This window comes from Ailuropoda melanoleuca, chromosome 1 (genome assembly GCF_002007445.2).
Source record: "Ailuropoda melanoleuca isolate Jingjing chromosome 1, ASM200744v2, whole genome shotgun sequence".
Lineage (NCBI taxonomy): Eukaryota > Metazoa > Chordata > Mammalia > Carnivora > Ursidae > Ailuropoda > Ailuropoda melanoleuca.
The window spans coordinates 209,443,454-209,468,532 of record NC_048218.1 but is presented as its reverse complement, the minus strand read 5'-3'; the positions used below and the strand labels follow the sequence as shown (position 1 = coordinate 209,468,532).

At 56.2% G+C, this 25,079-nt stretch overlaps 1 protein-coding gene across 1 annotated transcript in view; it reads right to left on the bottom strand.

The window, feature by feature from the left end:
- DPP6 (dipeptidyl peptidase like 6) overlaps window positions 1–25,079 on the bottom strand; it is a 737,488-nt gene that overhangs the window by 10,116 nt on the left and 702,293 nt on the right. The window contains exons 18-21 of the mRNA XM_034639891.1: window positions 14,563–14,661; window positions 10,125–10,194; window positions 8,251–8,445; window positions 467–521 (exon numbers count right to left, since the gene is read on the bottom strand). Of these exons, the coding sequence (XP_034495782.1) occupies window positions 467–521; window positions 8,251–8,445; window positions 10,125–10,194; window positions 14,563–14,661 (419 nt within the window). The remainder of the gene's footprint in view (window positions 1–466; window positions 522–8,250; window positions 8,446–10,124; window positions 10,195–14,562; window positions 14,662–25,079) is intronic.

Here is a 25,079-nt window from a genome sequence, read left to right as displayed (position 1 = left end):
ACGAGCTACAGCCTGTGGCCGTGGGCCACCCTGGGGAACAGGAACTGCCTCCTCCCCCACTTCTGTGTCGGTGAAGCTGGTAAATTAACGTGGCCACTGCACACAGAGATCCACAGAAGTCAAGACCACTGCCCGCCCCTGTTTCCTGGGGTACCACACGAGGCACCACAGCTTCCGTAAGAAAAGGACTTAGGAGCCTAATAAAGTGCTCATAGGATCTGGCTTCTCTTTCTTTCTGTCCACATAATGTAGGAAGAAACTTTGATAAGTGAGCTGGTCAAATGAGCCCCCCTCCTTGCTGGAATCACTCAGTGACCAACCTCTTGCTTTTAACACAGTCATTGCTCTCACAGCACCAGACCAGAGACATTTGGAACAAATCTAACTGGGGCTGGGTGGTGGTGAAGGGCAGTGCCCTCGGACGGAGGGGACAGGGGTGCTCAGACAAAGCTCCGCGTAGACTCACCTTCCCAAACACGGCCACACGCGTCTTATCAATGTATTGCTCCTTCAGCATCATCCTGCAAGGCCAAAGGAGAGAGCGTGGAGTGAGCGCACATCACGGTCGCACTGTGGCCCAGAGCCGTGCTTCCACCCATTTCAAGCATGAAAACCCCCACTTGAAGGAAATACCGGAATTCCAATGTCATTGTTTATTGCTTTTCTTTATTTAGTGCATGGGCAGTATGTCCACGTTGAAAGCCTCAAGGTGCCCTTGAAAGAATGCCCGGGTTTGTCAGACTTACTGACCAAGAGCCAACAGTGCAACACAGCTGAGGCTGTTCGGGACACAAGGCCCTGCGGGGTCGTCCTCTGCTGTCTGCCCCTCACTTGGACCGTGTGACTCCCAACCACCCCCAGATTCTGGGAGGGTCCTCCGGGATCATCCTGGAGAACAGACACTGGCCCTGTGCTAAGGGGCTTGGAGCCAGGTGCTGGGCTCCCGCGGCACCTGCAGTGTCCTCTGTCCCCAACTCCTGGCTGGGGTCCCCTGCCTTGTGCTTCCTGCCTCAGATGCGAGCAGTTCGATGTCCCCACTGGTGCTGCCCAGGTCCCGCCTTGCCCTTGCCAGCCTCTTACCACCCTCCCCAGGCATCCCTTGTTTCCCCACATAATGACAGGAATCTTTCTGGTTTCTGGACCCTAATTTGTCCTAATTCAGCAGCAGGAGTCCTGCCACCTGCTGGCAGATGACCGGATGCTTCCTGGGTCTCTGTGAGCTGCTTCCTTCCGCGTGTACACCCCCACCTCCGCCAGAGCCCCTCCCTGCATAGCCCTGTTCCTCCTGTTTCTCTCTACTTCTTGGTGATTATTCTCTTGTTTCTGTTTTCTGGGTTGTGCTGGCTGATGGGAGCCACCCCATCACTGACGACTGCCCTTCTCAGCCTGAACAGAGCATAAAACTCTGGGTAGCAAGCCCTCAGAGCCAACTCTTTAAGGACCAGCCCCCCACCCCCACCCCGGTCCCAGGACACGGCCAGTCAGTCCTTCACAGTCAGAACAGCTCTTCTATGCCAATGTCCAAGGTGAATGGACAAAAGTTCCTGGGGGGAGGGCCCACCTTGGAGCAACACTGCCCCCGACTTTCCCGATGGAGGAAAGTTGTGAAAGAACATCCGAAGTTGGGCCTGGAGACCACCAGCCCCACAGAAGCAGGAAAGAGAAGAAAGTTGGAATTGACAGATTACGAGAATGTTTCAGCATTTGCCCAGAAATACTAACAGGAGCGTGAGCAGGATTTGGGAATAAGTGGGAGATACTATGAGTACGTCCAGAGAAGACTCTCAAGTGAAAAGACAAAGCAACACTTCCAGAACTAAAAGATGCAGACGAAGGTGGGGCATGACGTGGGCAACCTGCTCCGTAGTGAGCAGTATTTACGGTGGTCCTGCGTCCCCAAATACTGATCTAATGAGACATGATGGGGGGGTGCAGAACTGCTAAATCCTCACCTGCCGACACAAGACGTCATGGGATGGGAGCTCATGCAGTAATAACTGTGCTCAGGAACGCATCTGGTTGGGAGGGGTGGCCTCTGCCGAACAGGACTGGGGGGAGGGGCAGGAGTGGGGCAAGGGAATCTGCTGTTGATTTAAAAGTTGTTATGGGCTCAACTCTGAAAATTATGGTCAAGTCCCAACCCCTTAAACCTCCGAGTGTGCCCTTATTTGGAAATGAGGTCCTCAGATGTAGGTAGTTAAGATGAGGTTAAAGTTCATGCCGTTAATCCAGTATGACTGGTGTCCTTAGAAGAAGAGAGACACGGGGACCCAGGAGGAGCCCCATGTTAAGAAGAAAGATTACAGTCAACGTGTCTGCAAAGCCAAGGGACAACTGTTGCCGGCCACCACCAGTAGCTGGAAGGGGTGGGGAAGGAACGTCCCCTACAGAGTTCGGAGGCGCGGAGGCCCTGCCCACACCTCCACTTTGTTGTTCCAGCTCTAGGAAACTCAGCACTTAGATACATTTGCTCTTTAAAAACATTGTGCAGGTGTCATAGGATAACCTGGCCGACTTGGAATCCCATCTGCCACACTTAGGGTGTGGAGACGTATGCGCACGCACACGTGTACACACACACACGATGTCCTGGGCTGCAGAGATTTGTGGGCATGTCCAAGTATCTGGAACGAGAGCAGACATTTCTCCAAGTTCCTTAACTTTCTCCTCGTGACCCAAATCCCTGAAATGCAGAAGTGCATTTGGGAACATCTGTTGAAATGGTCTGGCTCAGCCAGCTCTTTTCACAACCGGTCCACCTGGTCCCACGAGGATTCTGCCCCAGGGCCAGACATTTGCTGGGATCCACGTAGCAGTCTGTGGGGACCACGGAGCGTGGAGTGAGCCATGTGCACCACAAAGGGCTCCATTCCAGCTTGTAAAACACCTTGGATTTCCAGTCTCAGCCCTCCTTCCAAGTCTGCAGGCAGCCTTGGGTCTTTGGCAACCCCTTCATCTAATTATCTACTGACTCACTTTCTGATCTAAATGCCGGAAATCTTGGTAATGACCCTCATTTATAAAATACTCTGGAATCTTCCAAGGGTAGTTGTTTTTTCCAACGTCAAATATTTTTGTTATCTTGTATCTGTATTTTCACCAACGAACCAAGCAATTCCCATGTGATGATTTTTCTTCTGGCGAACAGTGGAACTTCCAGATCAAGGAGAGCCTGATTTCATCATATGCAGGGAACAGTTTTTATTACTGGGGTGGCCCAAGGCCAGCAAGAGCAGAAGCAGAATCCACCAGGTGTCTTTCTTTACAGAGCATGTCCTGAGATGGGTTCCATGCTGATTTGCAGAGGTCCGGGAGGGACAGGGCTCCAGCCCTCAAGAAGGAGGGCTCAGGGAGGTGGGCCAACACGGTGACATGGCAGCAGCACTGATGACATGGGGTGGGGGGGTGTACTCCCATTGAGTGGTATGGTCACTGCTGAAGTGCTGCAGAGCAGCCGGGAGCTGGTCAGAGCGGGTGAGCCAGAGGTCAAAGGAACACCTCTCAGGTGTGGCACAGGGTCCTTCCTGGGTGAGCAGGGCTGTCTGTGGGGCTGTGTGGAACCTCAGGCAGGGGGGACAGGGTTTGCACGTTGTGTGCCCTCCCTTCTCCCTTGAGACAACATGCCCTGAGGGGGCTGATGACCCCCAGTGGGCATATCCTCTGACCCTCCACGGGGTCCATGCCATCCCCAATGATGCTCCCAGCCACTGAGCTCAGCAGGGGCCCTACAGCTAGGCCTTGGCTGCCTGGCATGGGGCTCTTCACTAGCTTTCTTGGCAACGGGCTCCCCATCACCCTGGCAGGGACTCTCAGAGCCTCACTGCCAATGGGAGACCCCCTTCCCACCTGGTCCTCCATCCCCGCCCTTCCATGATGTCAGACTCCACTGCAGCCTGGTGGCTGCCCCAGGTGCCCTCCTGCCTGGCACCCTTCACAGACACCCACTGCTGAAAGCTCCTGTTAAGTCCACCCAGGCACCCTTCTTGGGGACCCAAGGTGACACAGGTGCCACGGCACCCTCAGAGCAGGGGGGGCTCACAGTCGGCGGCTTGATTTGGCAAGAAAGAGGAGCCAACGGTGGGAGGGGGAGAAACATGGCCAGTGCTTTTGTTCTGCTCTGTGCCATGGTGGGGGGCACACCACTGTGAGGGGTATGAGCTCTGTATAGCTCACCCCTCAGCCAGCCCCAGCTCCACAGTCATCCACTTACCCAGTCTGGAGGCCTCTGCCCCTGAAATGCCTCCCAGGCGTCCTCCACCTCCCCCAGACTGCTGCCAGCCCCGATGCTCCCACTCCCGGAGGCTGTGCTCCTGCCCAGTTGGTCGGGACTGTGCCCCTCTTCTGGTGGGTCCACCTTGGACCCTCTCTGGACTGCAGCTTCCCCAATGATGGCCTGGGGCATCGACCCACCTGCTGGAGGTTTCTGGCAGTCACAAGGCCACACCCACGTTGCCCCCAGGGCCAGGACCATTTTCCTCCATCTCCCTACCCTCTTCCTTCTTTGTCCTCCTGTGGGCTGCCTCCTCCTGCTTCCCCTCCACTCACTGTCCATGGAGCTCCCCTGCACTCAGGGTCTCTGAGGATGAGCAGTATAAACAGTGACAGAGGCTCGCACGTCCCCTGGCTTCTGGTGCGTTCGGCCAGTGGGGAGTGCCAGTGGGAGCGAGGAGCGGTCAGGGCACTGGTCCTGGCTCCCTCCTTGCACAGCTCCTGTCAGGTGCTTCCTCCCCCCGGCCCAGGTTCTCTCCTGGGTCTGTAGCGGCTCCTGCTCCTGTGTGGCTAGCCCTAGGACACCACACCATTCCCTGGGTCTCCCTCCCCCTGCCCACGGCTTTGCAAACGTGCACTTTCATTTGTCTCTCCTCAAAGTACTCAGTTTGAGAGCCAGGACACCGACCCATAAAACTTGCTACACTGCTACCAGAATTACAGTTCTGAAAAATAAAGTTCACCTGCCACCTCCTTGCTTAAAAACCTCTTGCAGAACTCTGTTGCTTACAGAGCAAGTAGCAACTCCTTAGGCTGCTGTGGGGGTGTCTCACAATCTAGCCCTGTCCGACCTCCGCATGCACTGCCCCTCCACTGCCCACCCTACCTCCGCATGCACTGCCCCTCCACTGCCCACCCTACCTCCCCCATGCACCTGGCCCTCCACTACACACCCTACCTCCCCACGCACCTGCCCCTCCACTGCCCACCCTACCTTTCTACGCACCTTGCCCTCTCCATGGCCCACTCACACTGTGGTCCTCTGGTGCTCAGTGTGCCCTGAACACTGGTGCCTTTGCATGACCTCGAGCCTTTGCTCACGGTATTTTCTCTGCTTGGAATGTGCATCTCCTGTTTGCTGCCTGACAGATCCCTATTTACCCTCTGAGGTCTTGCCCAAGGGCCACCTCCTCCCAGAAGCCCTTCCAGCAGGGTTGTTTGCTTCTGTAGCTTGTGGTCCAAGTGCGTGTAGCTCCGCCCTGTGTCCAAACCGCCGGTTCGAACTGCCGGAGGACCAGGTGGGACAGCACCCAAAACTGTCCTCTTCCCTTACACAGGGGCTGGGCCGGGGGCAGATCTGCTCGGTCAGCTGCAAAGTCAGCTGCGGACCCAGGGCCTCCAGGACAAAGGCACGACGTGGAAGAAGGTGGGAGAATCACACGAGGGCAGAGGAAGCTCTGGGGCATCAGCAGGGTGGGCAGCCTCATGGTTTCGTACACTTCTGATAAGACAGGGCTATTTCTTCCTGAAATGAAAAGACAGACCCAGGCCCTACATAAAGCCTGCTAGAGTTCTCTGCAGCTGGAAACATTTGGGCCCCAGCTTCCTGCACGTCTTAAGATGGCTGTAAGGTTTTCAAAGACTTCTGTGTTCTTGTGTTTGTAAGCCCCCGTGGACGAACAGTTGACACTATTTACTGTCTTTCCGGAGCGGGTTCTGCCTTGTTTTTTGAACAGATGGCCGGATCAATTCCTTATTTTTAGAAAACACCATGAGTGTGAAACAGCCTTTTGCTCTCTTGTTCCGGTGCTTGGAGGGGAGCGGCTAGACACAGCCAAGCGCCTGCAGCGGCATGGGCCACGGGTGTGCCTAAAGGACACTGCGTCCTTCCGCCCTGGGCCTCTGGGGTGAGACGCTCTGTGCCCCATGCTTCAGGCTCCCTGGGGGCAGTCAGACCGGGGTGGGCGGAGATGGGCACAGAGGGAGGAAGGCTTTGCTGCCATCTTGCAGAGCAAGCCCCCACAGAGCCACTGACGGAAGTCCCACTCCCATGTCCAAGTACAGACGGGACACCTGCCCTTTCCCCAAGAAGACTTCCTTAGTGGACACCCCTGGCTGCTGACCTAGCCCCCATCTGCCCCCTTCCGCACAGAGCCCTAGGGCACTATTGTCCACCTTCCTTCCCCTGCCCCCGGGTACAGGGGGGACCTCCTAGGTCTCAGGGTGACAGCCCACACCTCTCTGGCCAGTCATGGGTTCTGGGTTCTGGACTGGTCAGGGGCATATGAGGCGAGGTTTGGTGGGTGCTTCTGCGGAGGCTCCTCCCTTCCTTTCTGGAAGTTTCTGGAAGTGGCTCCCTCCTCAACCTACCGGAGGTGAATGAAGCAGCATGGACTGAGGTGCTCCTGGCAGCCCTCCTGTGGGCATGAGGAGATCAGCTCTGGATGAGCCATTTGGGCCGGCAGAGTAGAGCGATGGAGACAGCCTGGGTTTTGGGTGGCATTGCTGGGTCTCTGGATCAATGAACCCCGAGGCCTCCCATAGCTCTGGACTTCTAGAACCAATACAGTTCCTTCCTTTAAAAGCGTGTTTGACTTTGTCTGCCTGTGTGTTAACTTCCAGGCAAAAGCATCCTAACAGACCGCCCTCTCAGACATCTGTCCTCAGAAGCTTCCCATCCTGTATTCTCTGTCTGTGACACTTACAGGGCCGTGGGCCCATCACCTCGTCTCTCCTCAACCAGCTCACAGTGCCCTGGAGCAGGGAGGGCCATTCCTTCACTCGCTCACCATTTCATCCACTTAAAATGACTTAACTGAGCACATACAGGTGCCACCAATGTTTTCAACAACGACAGAGAAACGTCACAAGTCAGGAAGGGAAACGTTTCAAACCTGCGGAGCACACAGCCACGGTAACAGGAGGGATGGGACACCACACTTGCCCGCAGCCCTTCCGGCAACAAGCATGTGTCATCTGCACGCTGAGTCCCACCCTCTCCACGCGCGGGGCCCGTCCCACAAAGAGGACTGTCATCACCAGAGTCCCGTTTCATGCGTTTCCCAAGCCCATCCTGTCATTCCCGGGACGTAAGCCTGCAGACCCGGTGGGCCGGGGGCTGCTCTGCAGCGTCTCTCAGCAGCTAAGGCGTGCTCGCGCTGCTGACCATGAGAGCTCTCGGCCCGCGGCGCACCAAGGCCAGCTCTCAAGTCTTTTTTCCAGGGTAACAGTAAAACGCCAATAATTCCGAGCATCTGTCCCTTGGTGCTCAGACTCTCTCGGGGCTCTGTCAGTCTCTGACTCAGAGACAAGGATGTGAAACAATGAGACGAAAACGGGCGCCTCTTCGGGGCCGAGCAAGGTTTTCTGCCAGAGCCCCTGGATGTGGCAGGGATCCCTTCCTCAGAAACGTGGCGCCCCATCACACAGCTCTGTTCCCGCTCGTACTGTCCCCCCACGTCCTGTCTTCCCTCCCTCCCTCCTGACGAATGGCGAAGATGTGCCTGTGTGTGTGCTGGCGAAGACTCTGTGTGTGTGTGCGTGTGTCTGTGTGCTGGCGAAGACTGTGAGTGTGTGTGTGCGTGTATGGATGCTAGCCCAGGTCTGTGACCACAGCACTGGGGAGCCAAGCAGGTCCGACTCACGGGCTCGGCACCTTGTTTTCATCAACTACCCAGACAAGCTACCTGGCTCTGCGAAAACTAGTGTAAGCGTCTTCAGTAGAATGTTACTAGAAGCTTCCATTGAAGCCCGCTTCGGAACTGCCCACAGAGTTTTGTCACCGTGAGCAGATCGCACGTGACACGCGTGCCTACCCAGACAAGCTACCTGGCTCCGAAAACTAGTGTAAGCGTCTTCAGTAGAATGTTACTAGAAGCTTCCATTGAAGCCCGCTTCGGAACTGCCCACAGAGTTTTGTCACCGTGAGCACTGACAAGAAACACAGCCGGCAGGGAGCGCACGCCCAGCAGCCCCGGGAGGGAGCATCACCTCCGTCACCTCCCCGCCTCTCCCTCCCGAGCCCGCTGCCGGGGTCCTCACCGCACAGCCTCCATCTGGTCCTTCTCCTCCAGGGAGCCCAGCCTCCGGCCCACTTCATGCAGGAGCTTGGTTCCTTGGAAGCCACTGCCGCGGCCGTCGCACTTCACCACCACGGCTCCGTGGCTGCTCACCAGCACCGTCTCCCAGGTCACCTCGAACTTCTCGGCCACGCTCTGGCCCCCCGGGGTGCCGTCCCTGGAAAAGAGCCCGTGGCCTCGGCGTGCTGCGTGCGGCCGGCCTCACAGACGCCGGCTCCGGGGACGCCTGTGTCCCCTGGCCCCCGATCGGGGATGCGGGGCTGCCGGCTGAGCCCCATCCGCGGCGCCGCATTTACCCCGTGGAAACCGGCCGGCGCGCAGACCGGCCCTCCGCGTCGGAAACGTGCGTACCACGCGCTTGCCAGCTCGCTACCGCCCAAGCCTCCTTCCTGCGGTGGGGCGGGGATGGGCAGGCCAGGCCGGCCTCTCTCCCAGCCGCAGCCGCAGGTGGCCGGGTCCCGCTCCGAGAGCCGGCCGGCTGAGGATGCGCTGGCTGGTCCTTGCTCCAAGGGGGGGGACGGCTACCGCCGCCACCGCCATCGTGGCTTTCTGCCAGGGACCGAGGGCGTGGGGGCCAGGGGTGTGTGTGTGTGTGTGTGAGATGGGTGTGAGGCGTGTCTGTGCGAGAGGTGTGTGTGAGGCGTGAGAGGTGTGTGTAAGAGAAGTGTGTATGCAGGGGTGTATGATGTATGTGTAAACAGTGTGTGTGAGTTATGAGTGGTATATGTGTAGGTGTGAGGGGTGTGTGAGGGGTGTGAGCGGTGTGTGGCTGTCGGCAAAGGGCTAAGCCTGTCCAGATAGTGAGGAAAGTGGGTTAATGGCAAGATGGAGTCAGATACTGGGATGGAGACAGGGGCATCTCTGTAGCGAAGCCTTTCCTCTGCTGGGGGACCAAGCCCCCCGGCCAGGAGCCGGGCGCCAGGAGCGGGGTTCATCAGGTCATGCGACATTAACTCAGGTGGCTGGTTTCACTGGTGTCCCTAAGACAACCCAGGCACAGGCCGCTGCTCTGTCCGGACCTCTTTCAAGTAAACACGAGGGGTGGCGACACAGAGCTCAGTGTTTTCCTCACGCGCCATGGCCGTGCAAGAACGCACGGAGGGAAGAGAGTACGTGGTAAATCGTCCAGGCGGCGCCTGCCTGGAAGAACACTCCATGCGCCCAGTGCACCCACGTTAGCCCTCTCCCAACCTCCGGGCGTGAGTGAGCATCCGAAGCACCCCCGCGAGAGCATGCGCCCCCAGTCAGGACCCGGCCCCTTCCAGGGGGTTAGAGCCTCTGAAAGCGGTTCCCAGGAGCTGAACCCGAGGGCCTGTTAATTAACATAAGAAATGTCAGAGATAAGCCATTGACGGCCAAGGAAGTGCGTTCCGCAGTTTCACAGCGGGAACCGGCTCAGGCTCCGGCAGGCCCGGGGTAAGCTGCGGAAGCGGGCTGGGCGAGCCGCCGCCCCGCCCCGGCCATGCCTGCCTCTGCCTCTCGAGGGACCTGTGCCCCGGGAGGGCCTCCGCGCCCGGTGCCGCGAGGGGCCGTCGGACGTCCCAGACCAGCTTTCCTGTCCGTTTCCGAGCCTGTTCACCAGCCCCGGCAGCGGGCTTCGGGTCCTGAAGTACAAGTGGGGCGGGGCAGAGGCACAGAGCCCCTGCCTCCCGAAGCGGCCGCTCACGGATTGTTACGAGCAGAGCCTGCCATCTGCTGGCAGCCTAACCTGTCTTCAGTTTTGGTTTGCAACCTCATTCTCACGCTTGTCTTTCTCTTGAGTTCAATTTTGTTTCCCCTGGTGTCACCGAGTCCCCAGGCAAGCACCCCGAGAAGGAAAGAGGAGCCAATACTCACACCACCAGGAGCAAGGGGTAGTGGGCAGTGTCGGTGAAGGTTGCTGGCTTGAGGATCTGAACGGGCAAGTCTAGGCAAAAGCAGAACACAGGGCAGCACGTTAGGGGGCAACATGGACCAGGAAGGAAGGGGCATTGGCCATGGAGTCCCAGCGGTCCGGAACGCTCCTGGAGGCAGGGAGGACAGCCTGGAGGGGGCTCGGAGGGTCCCCCCACACCCCTGGGGCTGGCCCCGATTTTTGTCTTAGTGAGTCTGGCCTGCTGAGTGACCTTAGGCAAATCACCCAACCATCTTGAGGCTGAGTTTCTCCCTCTGAAGCTTAAATTCAATCTTGTCAACAGAGTGTGTTGAAAACCAGACAGGACTGGAAGGCCATAAACACTTGTTAACATTGTTAACAGCCGAATTCCAGGCCGGGAGAAATGAAATCCCAAGGGTGGCAGGTGTCTCTGCTGCAACGTGCAGTTAAGTGGGAACAGACATCGTGGAGCCACGGGGGACAGGATGAGAGCAGGGCGCGGGCGGCAGCCCAGAGTGAGAGGCTGAGAGCTGGGAGCCTCCGTGCAGAGCCACTCTGCCGGGCCGTGCGGCGTGCGGGTTGGTGCCTGCCATCTGGCTGCCCGCAGAGCCACGGCTACAGGACGGTGGGAGGGGAGGCGGCTGCGCACGAGCTCCTTCAGATCCTGTCCTGGGCAGCACTGGACCTGGTGTGGGAGGGAGGGGGCGCCCATACCAGTTTCTTCTGTCCCCCTCCCTCCAAGCCAACTTTCCCGCCCAAGTTAGAAATTGTTTATTGATGTTAACTACAACCCAGATTAGCAATTAAATCGGATAATCAGTAGCTTTTTCAGCACAATTACTAAGGATACATCCCAGGCTGGGGTGGGTGGCTCAGCAGCCAGCTCTGACCAAGCTCTCATTACTGATTCTGGTTGAATGTTAATGGCTTGCAAATTGGATCAATGGCCCAGGGACTGGCAGAAAGGCAGGCGTCGGACTTTATCATTGCAATATCCATAAAACATGGTCTGGGCTGCTCTCTGCCGCTGATAAGCCCACGGGCAGACCTCAGCCACGGCTGGCTGCATACAGGGCAGGGAGCCCTTCCTGAAGCCGATTGCTTCCCAAAGGAAAGCCTGAGCCTCCGGGGGCATTAAATGAAAAAACAAAATATAACAAGACAGGTTGGTAGGAACACATCTTGCAGATTTTTTTGTGGCCCCAAAATGGTGACATTCATCTGCCCGTTCCCGCACACACCTGCTTTCCTAGCACCTGCAGTCCCACCCACCTACCAAGGAACCCTCACACGGGAAGGACACCTCATGCGGCAAGGGTGGGAGAATTGATTATTTGTTTCTAAAGGTCTTTGTCGGCATTTTTGGAGGAGGGAACGGGGTTAGGATTTGGGAAACAAGTGTGGCAGTGTGAGGACTGGTTTCAAGGAGGAGGGCACTGGGCCCAGGAGATGACAAAGAATCTTGTAAAGGAATACGATCTGGCCTTATAGGCTGGGGTAGGAAGCAACAGACGTGGGAAAATGTGAGGGAGTGTTCCGGAAAACGTGCTGCCGGGGACCGGCGTGGGGCAGGAAGCTGAAGTCTGACCACAGGGCTGCCAGGCTGGCCGCACAGCGTGTGACCTGTGCAAGGGCCCTATGCTGGGTGGTCGTAATGAGCCGTGAAAGAAGAGCCCCACGTTTTCATGTTGCACTGCGCCCTGCAAATTTCAGAGCCTGTCTTGAGGTCTGTGGATAGATCTGAGAGGTTAGAGGGGGTTGGAACAAATGTGCGGAAATTGCTTGCCTGCTTCTCCAGCCGTCCTGCCGTCCTTCTATCCTTCCCTCCTCCCTTCTCCCCCTCCCTCTATCCATCGTCCATCCACTATCAATTTAACATTGTCTTGTTTTCTTGCCTTTTGGTTCTTCCTTACAAAAGAAAATGGCAAAAATAAATACGCAGTTCATTTAAGGGTTCTCATGAATTTAAGTCCGTTCTGAGTAACCGGATCCGGGGTCTGTGTGGAGGACTTCCCCTGTCCAGCATGCTGTCCGTGTGGGCTGCCAGATTTTCCTCTGACCTAGTTCTCTGGGGTAGGATGTGTCACCGAGTGGCTCTCTATGTGGGAGCAGCCCCGAACTGCCCAGAGTGGCTCTCCTCACGGAGCAGCAGGGATGGGGGTGGGATTTTACACAAACAAGCGAGACTCAGCTGAATCCATCAGGAGCTGGCATCACCCCGGTGCACACGCCTGTGCTTCTCGCTGGAGTCTCACTGTGTCTCATCGCTATCAGCTGGGATTCCCGCCGCTCTTCAGTGTCCTCAAAGTCTGCCTGGACTCGTGACCTTTCTGCCCCCTCGTCTTCAGCTCTACATTTCCCCTGAGCCCCGATGGCCGGCATCTGTGGACGCCCTGGTTTCTCTGTGTCTGTTTCTAATTTACTGCTTTTCTCCCTCTTGTGAATCAGTGTGCCTGCTGGGCCTGCGGCTCCCTGGACACCCAAGGCTGCCCGTGGTTCCTGGGCTGAGTGCATCTCATGCAGATCCAGGAGAAACTCAGCTGGCAGGGAGATGGTGGGAATGACCCTCAGAGGCGGGAAGAGACCCCCTCGGCCCTAACCGCATTTCTTGGCCAGGACAAATCGTCACGGCCCCCATTTGTGTTTTCCTGTTTGTTTCTCCTCCTGCCCCTAGACCCTTCCTTATTCACCTCCATTATCGTCTTCCTCATTAGAGGGATTACCTTTGGGGTATCTTAAAAGAGAAAGCCTCTGGACCCAGGGGCAGGGGGCAGGGATTTGGCGCACGCCGAATTTCTTGACTTTCAGACGTGAATACGTCACTCTACCTGCATCTCCAGCAATGTGTAGACAAGTTCTAACAGAGTGTGACTCCATAGGGCCCAACAACAGGACCAGGGTGTTTTGGCAAGTGGCCTATGCACGGACTGAAAATGCTTCCAGGTGAGGGGTCCCTCTGGGTCCACTGACACGCTGGGACTCTCCCCCAGGCTGAGTCCAGGTCAGCCTTCCGACTGCCCCCCAGTGAGCACTGGCTTGTGCTGATCCCTGTGCTGGACCACATTCTTTCCTCCTGCCACCAACCTAAAGCCCACTCCGAGGACCCTGTCCTAGCCCCACCTTCCTGGGAACCCTCATGTGACCCCAGTCCACGCATGCTCGGTTCTGAACCCCTGGACCATTTTCTTTCTGCTCTGAAGGGTGCAGCTCTGCCGTCTATGCTGTTCGGGTCAGTCTGCTTCTGTTTAATGGGGGTGAGCCTTGCTTCCTGGCCTTGGGAGGTCACAGGCGGTTAGGTAGCTGTGTCTTCTTACAGGGGGATGCTTAGTAATGCCCCTGGGCCAGTGAGGAGCCACTGACCCTCTGTAAGGGAACAGGTAGACACAGAGCTTCCAGGGAGGGTCTAGGGTGGCAAACACGGACAGGGGCGCAACCATCCCGACCCTCCACCACCCTGCAGTTCAGACATCACTCAATGATCTCAACACTCTCCCATCGACCCCTGGTGACCTTCTACTCCTCTTCAACCAAGAGCTCCAGCAGTTACGGTCAATCCGCCGGAGTCAGCCCAAGAGAGGAAACCTATCTGCCAACCTCAGAGGTGATGGGTGGATGGACCTGAAGGAAGGTTGGAACCTGCATTATTCAGGAGAAGGGTAGGGAAGTCTGGCAGGAGACAGCTCTAGGGGAAAGACGTGAGACGTGTCTGGGGCATTTTGTGCGTGGGGTTTTCACAGGTAAACATCTGGTGGGCAGTGAGGACGCCAGGTGGGCTTGGTTGACTGGGGGGCCACTGCAGAGAGGGAGACTGAGGCTGTGAGGTCTCTGGTTCCCTCCTAAAGACAGGAGTCCAGTTCCAGCTAGTGCTCCAGGCATCCAGAGCAGCACTGGCGCTCATAAAAGCTTACTGGACGACTGAACGGACAGCTCAAGACAAGGAGGGGCACAAAGAAAGGCAGAGTGCTGGGTGTGTCTCAGGTTGTGACAGCACGCCAGTCCTTCAGTGTGTTATCTCTCCAGGGGCAAGGATGCCTCCTCGGCCCAGGATCAGCACCGGGAGCTTAGATGATGAAGCAGGAAAATATCAGAGGAAAGAGAAGAGAAGTTTCCGGAGGGAGGATGTTTCCTCTGGATGGTGTCATGACACGCTCCCCGCAAAGGAGAGTATTCAGTCTGGGACCTTGTTTAAATGTCAGTCTCTTGAGGGGAGGAAGCTCTGCTCTACTGTTTTTTGGTCTGTTGCCAGGGGAGTATCTTGGTTCTGAGGACAGTAGGCTCAGTGCAGGTTGCTTTCCCCTGTGAGCCCTGCCTGAATCGCCCCCTTGCAGGCTGGGATGCATTTCCAGCCCTGACGCCGGGGACTGGGGTGGGGGGGAGCCTCGGTGCACAGCTGTCTCCTGGGGACCACGCAGCACTTACTGTAATCGTCAACCTCGATCTTCCTGTATTCTACTTTAGGCATCTGTCGGTCTTGTACGGCCTTCTGTACGTGCTCGTTTGTTTCTAGATCAAAAATTTCTAAGAGAGAAAGAAAAATGACACATTCAGACTCGGCGATCACTTACTGAAGCCGTGGGCTTCCATGTGCGTCAGACCGCTATTTCCTATGTCAGCCCCGGAGGTGATGATTATTATTTCTTTTGCACAGACCAGAAAACTAAGACAAGGTGGAAGGCCCCGTCTCACGTCAGGAGCTCGGGCCGATGGGGATTCTTTCCACCGTATTAGCTAACTCTTCCACCGCCCACAGGGTTTCATTCCCCATGGCATTTCTCACTTGTAGGTCTGGGTATTTCTTTTAAAGATTGTAACTTATTTATTTGAGAGAGACAAAGAGCGTGCACAAGCAGGGGGAACAGCAGAGGGGGAGGGAGGAGCAGGCTCCCTGCGGGACTCGATCCCAGGACCCTGAGATCATGACCTGGGCCGAAGGCAGACACTTAACCGACTGAGCCACCCAGATGCCCTGCTCTGGGTTTGTTTTATCCCCAAACTGCTGGTTTCAGAAAGCAACATCACATATCTGTTAGGACAGATGATTTTCCAAATATAGTGGCCACAATAGCCAAGGAAGGAAAGGAGAGTAGAGGCTGGAGTGTGCTCTTCATTAAAATTTTACAGGAAAAGTGCATTCAGATCTCTTACCCTACTCATAACGTGATCTGTCTTAGGACACTTCAATTTGGATGATCATATTAGCTGGCCCTAAAGCCATGTGAGCCACAGGGTACAGTGCAGTGGGACTGGCCCTTTCCCTCCAAATTAGAGGCAGGTCGGTCCTGCGTGAGCTCCTCACTTGCACGCGTGCCCAGTGGGTGCTTCCCCGGGTGCACTGTGCGCCCAGTGGGTGTCTCCCGGGTGCACGGATGCCCAGTGGGTGCTTCCCTGGGTGCACTGTGCGCCCAGTGGGTGTCTCCCGGGTGCACGGATGCCCTTCATCAGCCCACTTCACTGATTTCCTACTGAAAAGCCCTTCCTCCTCCTTCACCATCTGCTCTATAATAAAAAGCACCCGACTTCCCTCTTCCTTTCTCACTCTGAGCCTACATGTGGGGACACCTCGTGGCCCATTAGGAAAGGAAATTTTGTCTTCAAGGAGATCTACCTTTGGCTCCTCAAATAGCTTTGAAACATTCATGAATATTTTACCGACTAAACTCACCCCACGAGCAGCGCAATAAGGAACCGTGAACCATCCCCCTAAGAACTCCCTTTAAGAACAACAGACGCCCTAAGTGACTCCACGACGGCACCTGGAGGCCAAATATGGCCCAGAACCAGGAGTCTCCGGCGCCGAGTGGTTTTATCTGTGAAGGGCACGCGGCCGCCAGTGGTGCTCAGGGATCCGAGGGACTGTCTATGAGCAGGGCCGGCAAACCCACAGCGGCCGGTGGACAGGGGCAGTTCCAGGACTGTGATGAGCAAACAGACAAATCCAAAAATGTTTTACAAGTTGCTAGACACATAGCTTTGATGAAAAGGTGAGGGGGAAAATGGTTAACGCTCATTTTCAAATAGGGAGAGTTAAAAACAAAAAGACCTTAAGCTGGACCAACACCACAAAAGATTCTGAACACCGCACGGCAGGCCAGAAATGGTGTCCTTTGTACACAGTGGGACGGGACACGCCGTCTGTAAGGGATGTACACGGAGGGCCAGGTAGACGACCTCAACTCTGAGACTCGGAGATGTGGCTGAGAGATGGCACAGTCCCCCTCGTGGTCACGCACACGAGTTGGGGAAGGGACACTGCCCCAGGGTGGTGGGAGTGCCCCACAGCCTGCCCCACACCCCAGCCTGGACTCCTCAGAGAGCCCACACAGCACTTTTTTGCTGAGTCTAAATGCCCTTATCCCAGGGCCCCTGGGTGGCTCAGTCTGTTAAGTGTCCGAGTCTTGATTTCAGCTCAGGTCATGATATCAGGGTTGTGAGATCGATCCCCACCCAGCTCTGCACAGGGTGTGAAGTCTGCTTAAGATTCTCTCTCTCTCTCCCTGCCCCTCCTTCCCTGCTGTGCTCTTTCTCTCTCTAAAATAATACATAAATACATCTTAAAAAAAAATAAGTGCCCTTAGCCCTTTAACAGCATTGCAGGCATGCACAGCCAATGGAGAGAAGTTGGTTTGTGAGACAGAAACTATTTCTTATTTGTGTTCTCATCACAGCGATAGGGTGGGGAGTCTAGAAGGCAGCTCTGCAGAATAAGGAGAAAAATAGCATTTTTCCAATTCTTTTCTGCCACAGGACCTTGGCGCTCACTGTTCCCCATGACTGGCTGGCCTTCTCCATTGGGCCAGACATCACCGCCACAAACAGAAGCCCATCTTGGGTACCCCTCTTAACACCAACTGTGAGAATTGTGGTCATTTGCCTTCCTTTCCCTGACCTCCAGCTCCCAAGGCATCAGTGTTCGGTCCCATCCCAGAGCCAAACTGCATGAGTTTCCAGTCACCCGAGTACATGTGGAAATCCAATCCATACTCCAGAAATGACGCATCTACACTGGAGCTGAGACTGAGTTTCCACCCCAGTCTTTCTCCCAGTTCCCACATGGCCCCTTTTCATGGCCCCCAGATGGTCTCCACTGGACAGGAAGCTGGGAGGGACTAGGGGTCCTCCTGGGTGCTTCGGAAGCCTGCGGGCTCTCAGGGGTTCCCAGTGTCTCAGGCCTCTCGAGTGGTAAGAGTTGATGCAATCAGAGTCTCTCAACCACTGCCCCTTGCATAAAACCACCCACAAGAGAGCCAAAGCACACTTCCGTCACACTGATTGGAAAGCTGACAGTACCTGAAGGACTCATGACCATCGCAAGTTAATACTGACTCAATGCCCAGACCAGGACGCCCTGACGCTGCCCTGCGCTCACTGCGGGAGCCAGCGCTCAGATCTTCTGGGGTCGTCTGGAAGCCTCGACCCTTGGAGAGCCACCACCCTTCCCTCCCTGTGTGCCCACGCAATGAGCCCAGGTGGAGACCGGTAAGGGACTAGGGGGTGTGCAAATGTGGGTCAAGCTGGACGAGGGGAACCAGCAGGCACTAATGGGAACAAAGGGGGCCCACTGCTACCAAGGGGCCCACTGCTACCATGCTCTTGGGGTGTAGGTGACGGCCTCCCCTGGGGACGTCTGCTGGTGAAGAGGCCAGCCCGACCACCAGCTTTTCAAAATGACGGAGAACCAACAGAGCCTGTGACAGGTTATTATGATATGCTCCTCTCTCCGCGCGTGTGCGTTTGGACTCGGTATTTCTGACATCATTCAGCCATCTCCAACGCTGATCCTGAAGGGGAAATTTCACACGTAGGCTGCAGGGTGTTTTGCTGCCCACCGAGTTCAGCTTGCCTGGCGTTATCGAGAACACACGCTCGCCCCGGGAACAGCCCTTCTGCTCCCGGACCCTGGAGCTCCGGCTTCGGGTGGGAGCACACAATATTCTGATGGAGCACAGACCCTACAGACTGCGTTTGAATAGCTCGCCTCTGTACTGAAATCCCACCCTTCACAGAGGCATGAAGGAACAGACTATTAAATTTAGTTAAATATTAGATTTCTCATTTAATGATTGCCCACACAACTGGTTTTATCAGCAGAGAGCTGGCTGGCCCACAGGGGAGTTGAGTTAAGCCATTTTATTTGTTCCCATAATTGCATTCAAAGAAGGCAGGAGCTCAGCGGAGGAAATAAGAGAAGACTGGCATGTTCCCGAAGGACTCTTCGTTTGACTTCACGGCCACGGGGACCTCCAGTCTGGAGCATACGAATGGCCACTCCTTAATTAAATGTGAGCCCCCTCTAATATTTGGTGGAATTAGCTATTATCAGATCTGGACACAGTGAGGCTACTGGAGCAGGAGCAAATGCCTGCTCACGGGGGCTGCCTCCCTGGCTGTGTCCCAGGGGTCAGATGCGGCGGGGCCCACGGCTGCCCCCACACCCTGCTGGTTCACAGCACTGGCGGAATCCCCACTTGGCTGGATTTGGGGAAATGTGACTAGAATCGAACAGAAGCCAATGGGCAACTGCCCGAAAGAGGACAAGAGCAGCCGGCTGCCCTGCTTACGTTTCCACGGGAAGCAGAGACGCAGGAGTGCGTGCGCCCAGAGATCATGCCCCGTTGTGGGGGTGTCCTCGCCCCACCTGCATGTCCGTGCCTCTCACGGCCCAGGCCTCTCCTGGCATGCTCCTCATTGCTTCCTCCTGTGCACCTGTCCCCGAGGCGTGGGGCCCCATCCACTGTCCCCCCAGGGCTGTGCGGCTCAGACCAGGGCAGGCTGATGCGGACGCTGGATTCCCCATCTGACCTGCAGATCTCCTTTCTCTGAACGCCAGACGCCTAGTTGTTAGAATCAGTGCCACACAGCCGGGTAGTAATTGTTCTTGTGGCTGGATCTATTTTTGTCTTTGGCAGGATTTTAAGAAACTTGAAGGCAGAGTCCCTATAAGTGAATGGACCTTTGGCCCCTCACAGCCACTGGCTTCTTCCCAGGCAGGTTTAATCAGGGGGGCCATGTGTCTACTGGGCTGATATGGCTCCCGCCCCACAACTGACTACACTGCCACTAGTTCGGGTGCACCGGTAGGTGGGCAGCGGCGAGCTTCGAGGGAGAGAGGAAGGATGCCAGAGCAGGTACCCCGACGCCTGGAAGGTGCCCGGTGCGTTGCTCTCTCTGGGAGCCACGTGGTCCACCGGGATCCGCCTGCAAACTCGATCCCTCCATCCCTACCGGGATCCGCCTGCTAACTCGATCCCTCCATCCCTACCGGGATCCGCCTGCAAACTCGATCCCTCCATCCCTACCGGGATCCGCCTGCAAACTCGATCCCTCCATCCCTCCACAGACGCTGCCTGGGTGTGGAGCCCTGGCAGTCCAGAAGACTTTCCAGATACACGGACAACTGAGGGTTTGATGGAACGGTCACTCCATGCTTGGGGACATCTCCTGGACTCTCTGACGACCATCTCCCCTCCGGCCCACATGCACGGCTGATAGAAGAGGCGGGGGATCTGCAGGCGGTTACTCAGGAGGAAGACTGGGAGCTTGGGGGGCAGCTCCGGGCAGCGAGGATCCTGTGCACAAAGGCCCAGGTGCCAGCAGCTCACGTCTCAAGAAAGAATTGCCTTCATGTCAACGGCAGTGAGCTGGTTTTGTATCTTTATAAAAGCCCATATGAGGACGAGGAGAATCCTGTCCTCTAGTGTTGGTGAAACAATGGGCCCGGGCAGCTGGGGAGCTTGGGGGACACAGGTGCGTAGTCAGGAATACGCTGTGGGGTGCTGCCAGCGAACACGCGCTACCCCTGCCTCCACCAGCCCACGCACCCCCTTCCCCCGCCGGCCGGAGAGCTGACGGTCAGGGCGCCGCGGCTGCCGCTGGGATGGCAGCATGGCTGAGCTGTCCTCTCTCTCGTCCTTACGTTAAAACCAGCCACGTATCAACTGTGGTCTTGTTGGTTTTTCTGTCCCAGCACCTAAGTTGTTTGAATACCCAGCACCAAATGAGGACACTTTGGTCCCAGCCATAATTACGTTCTTAAGGACACAGCTTTTAAATAATTCAGAGTCACATCTGCGAACACCCCGCAGGCTCTGCTTGTAGATAAGATTTTCTAAAGGGAAAGGAGTCAAATATTCCCAGGGTGGCTCTGGGGTCAGGGGGGAGGAGGAGAAAGGACAAAGAATTCTGCAACAGTAATTTCACATTTCAGAGAAGGGCTGGGGTGGGTGCGTCGATCGGCCCTGACCTTGCAGGGGCCTCTCTCTGGCGGACGGGCAGCAGTCCCACAGCTTCTGTCCTCTGGGCTTGGAGCCGTCAAAGAGCACAGCCGCATGATAGCTGGCGGTCCAGGCTTCCCACAGTGTGCCCCAAAGCCACCTTCCCGAGAGTCGGCGGATCCTCCCGTCACTGCTGCATGTGCGTGGCCCCCACGTCCCCGTCTGTCCACACAGCCAGTCAGCACAGCCTTCCTGATGCACGAGGTGGCTCTGTCACTCAGCTTGCCCTGTGCAAACCAGCACGAGGTTCACACACTGCTAGGGACTCGGCGCTGAGTCAGACTACACCGGGGTTGATTTTGGGAGCTGTGATCAGAGAGTCTGCGGTTGTCAGCATGTTACTTAGATGATGACGACATGACAACGGTCTCCAGCTCCTGAGTCCTGGGGTCTGGAAGAGAGGCCCCCGTGGTCAGGACTATGTACCTGGAGTCAGTGAGCCAAGGCTCTGGTCCTGGACGAGGCAATGCCATCTGGTACGTTGCTGTACTGAGGCATACACCAGATTCTGGATGTGAAGCCATTGGGTGGGCTGGCCACGGTGTTAAGTGGCTGCTCCCTCATATTCAAAGTGATGGATGCCCAGCCCGGTGACAATGATGGGGCAGTGAATGGCCAGCACCAGCGGGTGAAATGTAAGGGCTCAGTCCTTCCAGACCACAGAAGCAGCATCTTCTCTTCCTCTGAGCAGGGAAGGGGCATGGCATTCACCCCATGCTGGCTGGGGGGCTGGGTGTGCAGGGTGAGAGGGTATCCGGGCCAAGTGTTGGGGGCATGGCCGTCCACCTCCCGGCCGCCTAAGGGCAGGCACAGGGTGGAGAACACTGGCTCTGCAGAAGCCCCTCGGGCCAAGTTGACAGCAAGGCCAATGGATGGTGGACCAGAGACAAAGGCCAGGCTGGAAACAGGACCCGTCTAGCTGTGTGTGAGTGTGAGTGTGTGAGTGTGAGTGTGTGTGTGTGTGTGTGTGTGTGTGTGTTAACTGGAGAATGGGGATGACAGCAGACTGTGTCAGGTGATGATGAAGTGGGCCCACAGCAAGTGATTCATGAACGCTGGCCTGCTCACTGTGGACATCACGGTTACTCTGGGCCCCTGGCCAGGTCAAATGTCCCAAGGATATCCATGGTGCAGCATCAAGCAGGAGGAGCGCGCACGGCGCAGGGCTCTGCAGCATGGCGAGTGCAGGACCGCAGGCAGGGGCTGTGTGCACAGACGAGAGGGGCCTGCTCGCCCTCTGCATTTGTGCTGCTCCTGGAAGCCAAGAGCGCGCTCATGCGGGAGGCACCGGAGCAGGAAGGCGGTCTGCAAGGCGCTTTGGTGCCTCGCGTGTGCGGGCCTGCAGCTCTGATAGCTGCCCGCTCTGGGCTGGGGCCCCGGGCTCCCCACAGACTCCTCAACGGAAAGGCACCCACCCAGTGTGATAGACAAAACGCTGAGGGCACATTGTTCTGTGCGGACGGCGCAGCTACGGATGAGATGGGGTGCGAAGCTCGGTCAGAGGACATGTCAAAAGTTAAATATGCAGGAAGGAGCCCGCAACGTGCCTCCCGCCAACAAAACCAGAGGCTGGAACTCCAGGTGTGGGGTCTGCCAGGCATGGGGTCTGCCGTGCGCCCTGACCTGTAGCTTCCAGTTCTCAGTTTCCAGACACACTCTCCTTCTTCCTGCGACAGTGACTGGCAGCACCCAGCGGCCTGTCTCCCTCCTTCTGGGGCCTCTCTTGCATCTGGGTGGGTCCCCGCAAAGCAATTCCGGCTGCGAAATGAGGCCTATCACTGCTAGGCCTCGATACAACAAATTCCACAACATCTTCTTTACTTTCTTCCCGCCCACATGGCCAGAAGCAGGGGTGATAGTGACAGGCCACAGTCCAGAAGCAACCTGCAACCCCAGCTTCCTCCCAGGAGAGCGACAAGGATCATACAACCTGGACTTTGTGGGAGCAAATTACAAACCCTTGTTTTGCTGTGTTGTGTGTCGAATTGTGTCCCCCAAAGATGCCGATGTCCTCACCCCCAGTACCTGTGAAGGTGACCGTATTTGGAATTAGGGTCTTTGCAGAACAAACGAGTTGAGGCCATGAGGGGCCCTAATTCAATATGACTGGTGTCCTTGTAAGAAGGGGAGATTTGGGCCCAGGGACGCACATGGGGAGGCTGTGTGAAGAGAGACAGTGACACTTGTACCAGCCAAGGAACGCTGGAAGTTGCCACAGCCACCAGAAGCTAGGGGACAGCCTCCCCGTCACAGCCTCCGAACAGTCACCCTGCCGACACCGCGATCTTGAACTTGCAGCCTGCGGAGCTGCGATGGAATACACTTCCGGGGAGTGCTGCCCTGGGGCGGCACTCAGGCTCTGGTGTTGGCTGCCCCCACGGCTGACACCACTGGGCAACGGATCCCTGATTTTACCCGAGGGGCTTGGAGCCGGGATGGAAGCTCCTTCCCGGCATTCTGTGTAGCCAGCGGGATGCGGGGTGAAGCTGGGACCGGTAAGAGGAACGCGGTGAGTCAGAGGATGGGTCTCTGTCTCTGGCCCCGAAGCCACTCGAGGGTGGAAGTGACAAGACTACACGTGTGCGGGCAGGTGGGGGCACACACAGACAGCAGTGGGGGCCGCCGCACTGTTGGACCACCCTGTGACCCCGCCAGATCCTAGTGACACGCGAGATTCTCATATGTGAAAAGGAGCCGTTGTGCAGGCCTGACATCCTGACCACAGGGATGAACACGCAGGCACTGTGTGGGGGGCAGTGGGCAACTGGGAGGCTCTCCATCTCCCCTCTGACCGCTGTGTCTGAATGTAAACCAGACCCCGACCACGCCTCTTCTCCTCTTGTGTGGTGGACACCACCAGTAGCTCAACCTCAGAGTCATTCTGTGTCCAGCTTGGGCGCTTGTGTCCATGTTCCGGAAAACTCTGAGCTACAGTGACGACTACAGACAACAGCAACGGGCAGGTCGGCATGAAATCCCCCCCCCCCCGAGTGTGAATCAGGCTGCAGGAAAGCCGGGTCCAAATGTGACACCCTGCACAGGCAGAGACGCTGTCCGGGTGCCTGTTAATCAGCACTTTGCCGAGAGAACGCACAGCGGTGTCACCTGCACGGGGAGAAGACCCGAACGCCCACACGCAGAGCCAACGGCGGGCCACGGGCAGATGCCCCCCTTTCCTCTGGGAATCAGCTGTGACGGTGGCCCTTGAGCCCCAAACACAGAAACGCCTCTCTAAACTCCTCTCTTTGTAGGGGCTCCCCAATAGAACGTGGGCAACGACTACGACCTGGGGGCTGACTGGAGCAGTTTATGCAGCCATCGCCCAACCCGGTGACAAGAAGGGGGTCGTTTGGTTTCCCAGCAGAATGAGGCAGACCTTCCGGACTGAGAGCTGTCCACTGCCCCCGTGCTGGAGGCCCGATGGCGGATCCTCACCTGACCTCTCTCAGTGCGGTGTACCAGCCCGTACATCGCCCGACTCTGTAAGCAGATTAAACTGCACGTTCATCTAAGTTGGAGACCTGCCTCGTTTCCATTCGCACACGAACCCGAGGAAATGTGGGGACTCGGACTCAGCGCACGTGCTCGCACTCCCGGCCCCCAGCAGCCGCGGAGGTGTGACCATGGCCTGACCTGAGTGCGGCTACCAGGCAAAGGCCTCCTCAGACACAGGCACTGCGTCACCCCTGACGTGGACAGATTCCTAGCAGCGTCCTCCAAAGATGGAAGTCAGAGTGCTGATGTGAATGGCTTTCTTAAGAAGAGCCATACCTAGTTTTCTTAAAAAAGGGGGAAAAAAGCACATAGAAATAGCTTTGTGTTTTTACTAGTCTATAGATTAAAAAATAAAAAGGTTTTTTATTTGGAAATAATTATAAATTCACAGGAAGTTTCCAAAATAGGGCCTCGTGTCCCATGCACCCCACACCCAGCTTCTCCCCGCAGTGATGGCCTGTGCGACACGGCACAGCGTCCGGCGAGGACACGGACACGGTGCCGTGCCGCTGACCACACTCCCCATTCAGTGAGCATCAGACCACAGGCTTTGAAGAGGGGAAAACTTCATGAAATACCAGGAAATTATCTCTATTCTTTTCTGTTTGTTTGTTTGTTTCAGGGGTAGAATTCAGATACATCAGTTGCGTGTAACACCCAGTGCTCATCACATCACGTGCCCTCCTTTGTGCCCGTCACCCGGCTACCCCATGTCCCCCAGTGACCCTCAGTTTGTTCCCCAGAGTGAAGAGTCTCTCATGGTTTGTCTCCCTCTCTGATTGCGTCTTTTACTTTTTTCCTCTCTTCCCCTATGATCCCATTTTGTTTCTTAAATTCCACGTATGGGTGACATCATATGATAATTGTCTTTCTCTGACTGACGTATTTCACTTAGATTAATACTCTCTAGCTCCACCCATATCGTTGCAAATGGCGAGATCTCGTTCTTTCTGACGGCTGAGAACTATTCCTGTGTGTATATATACCCTACTATCTGTGTACTGTTATGTTTTAACAAGTCCTCTAAGTGAATAGTACTTGTTTTCTTCAGAAAAAAAGAGGTCCCAGTTGAGGCTCTGTGAAATATTTCCATGTTTCAAAGAGAAAATCATTGCTAAAGAGATTCTAGCATGAACACTTCTTAAAAGAGGGCTGTCATGCTGGGCTGTG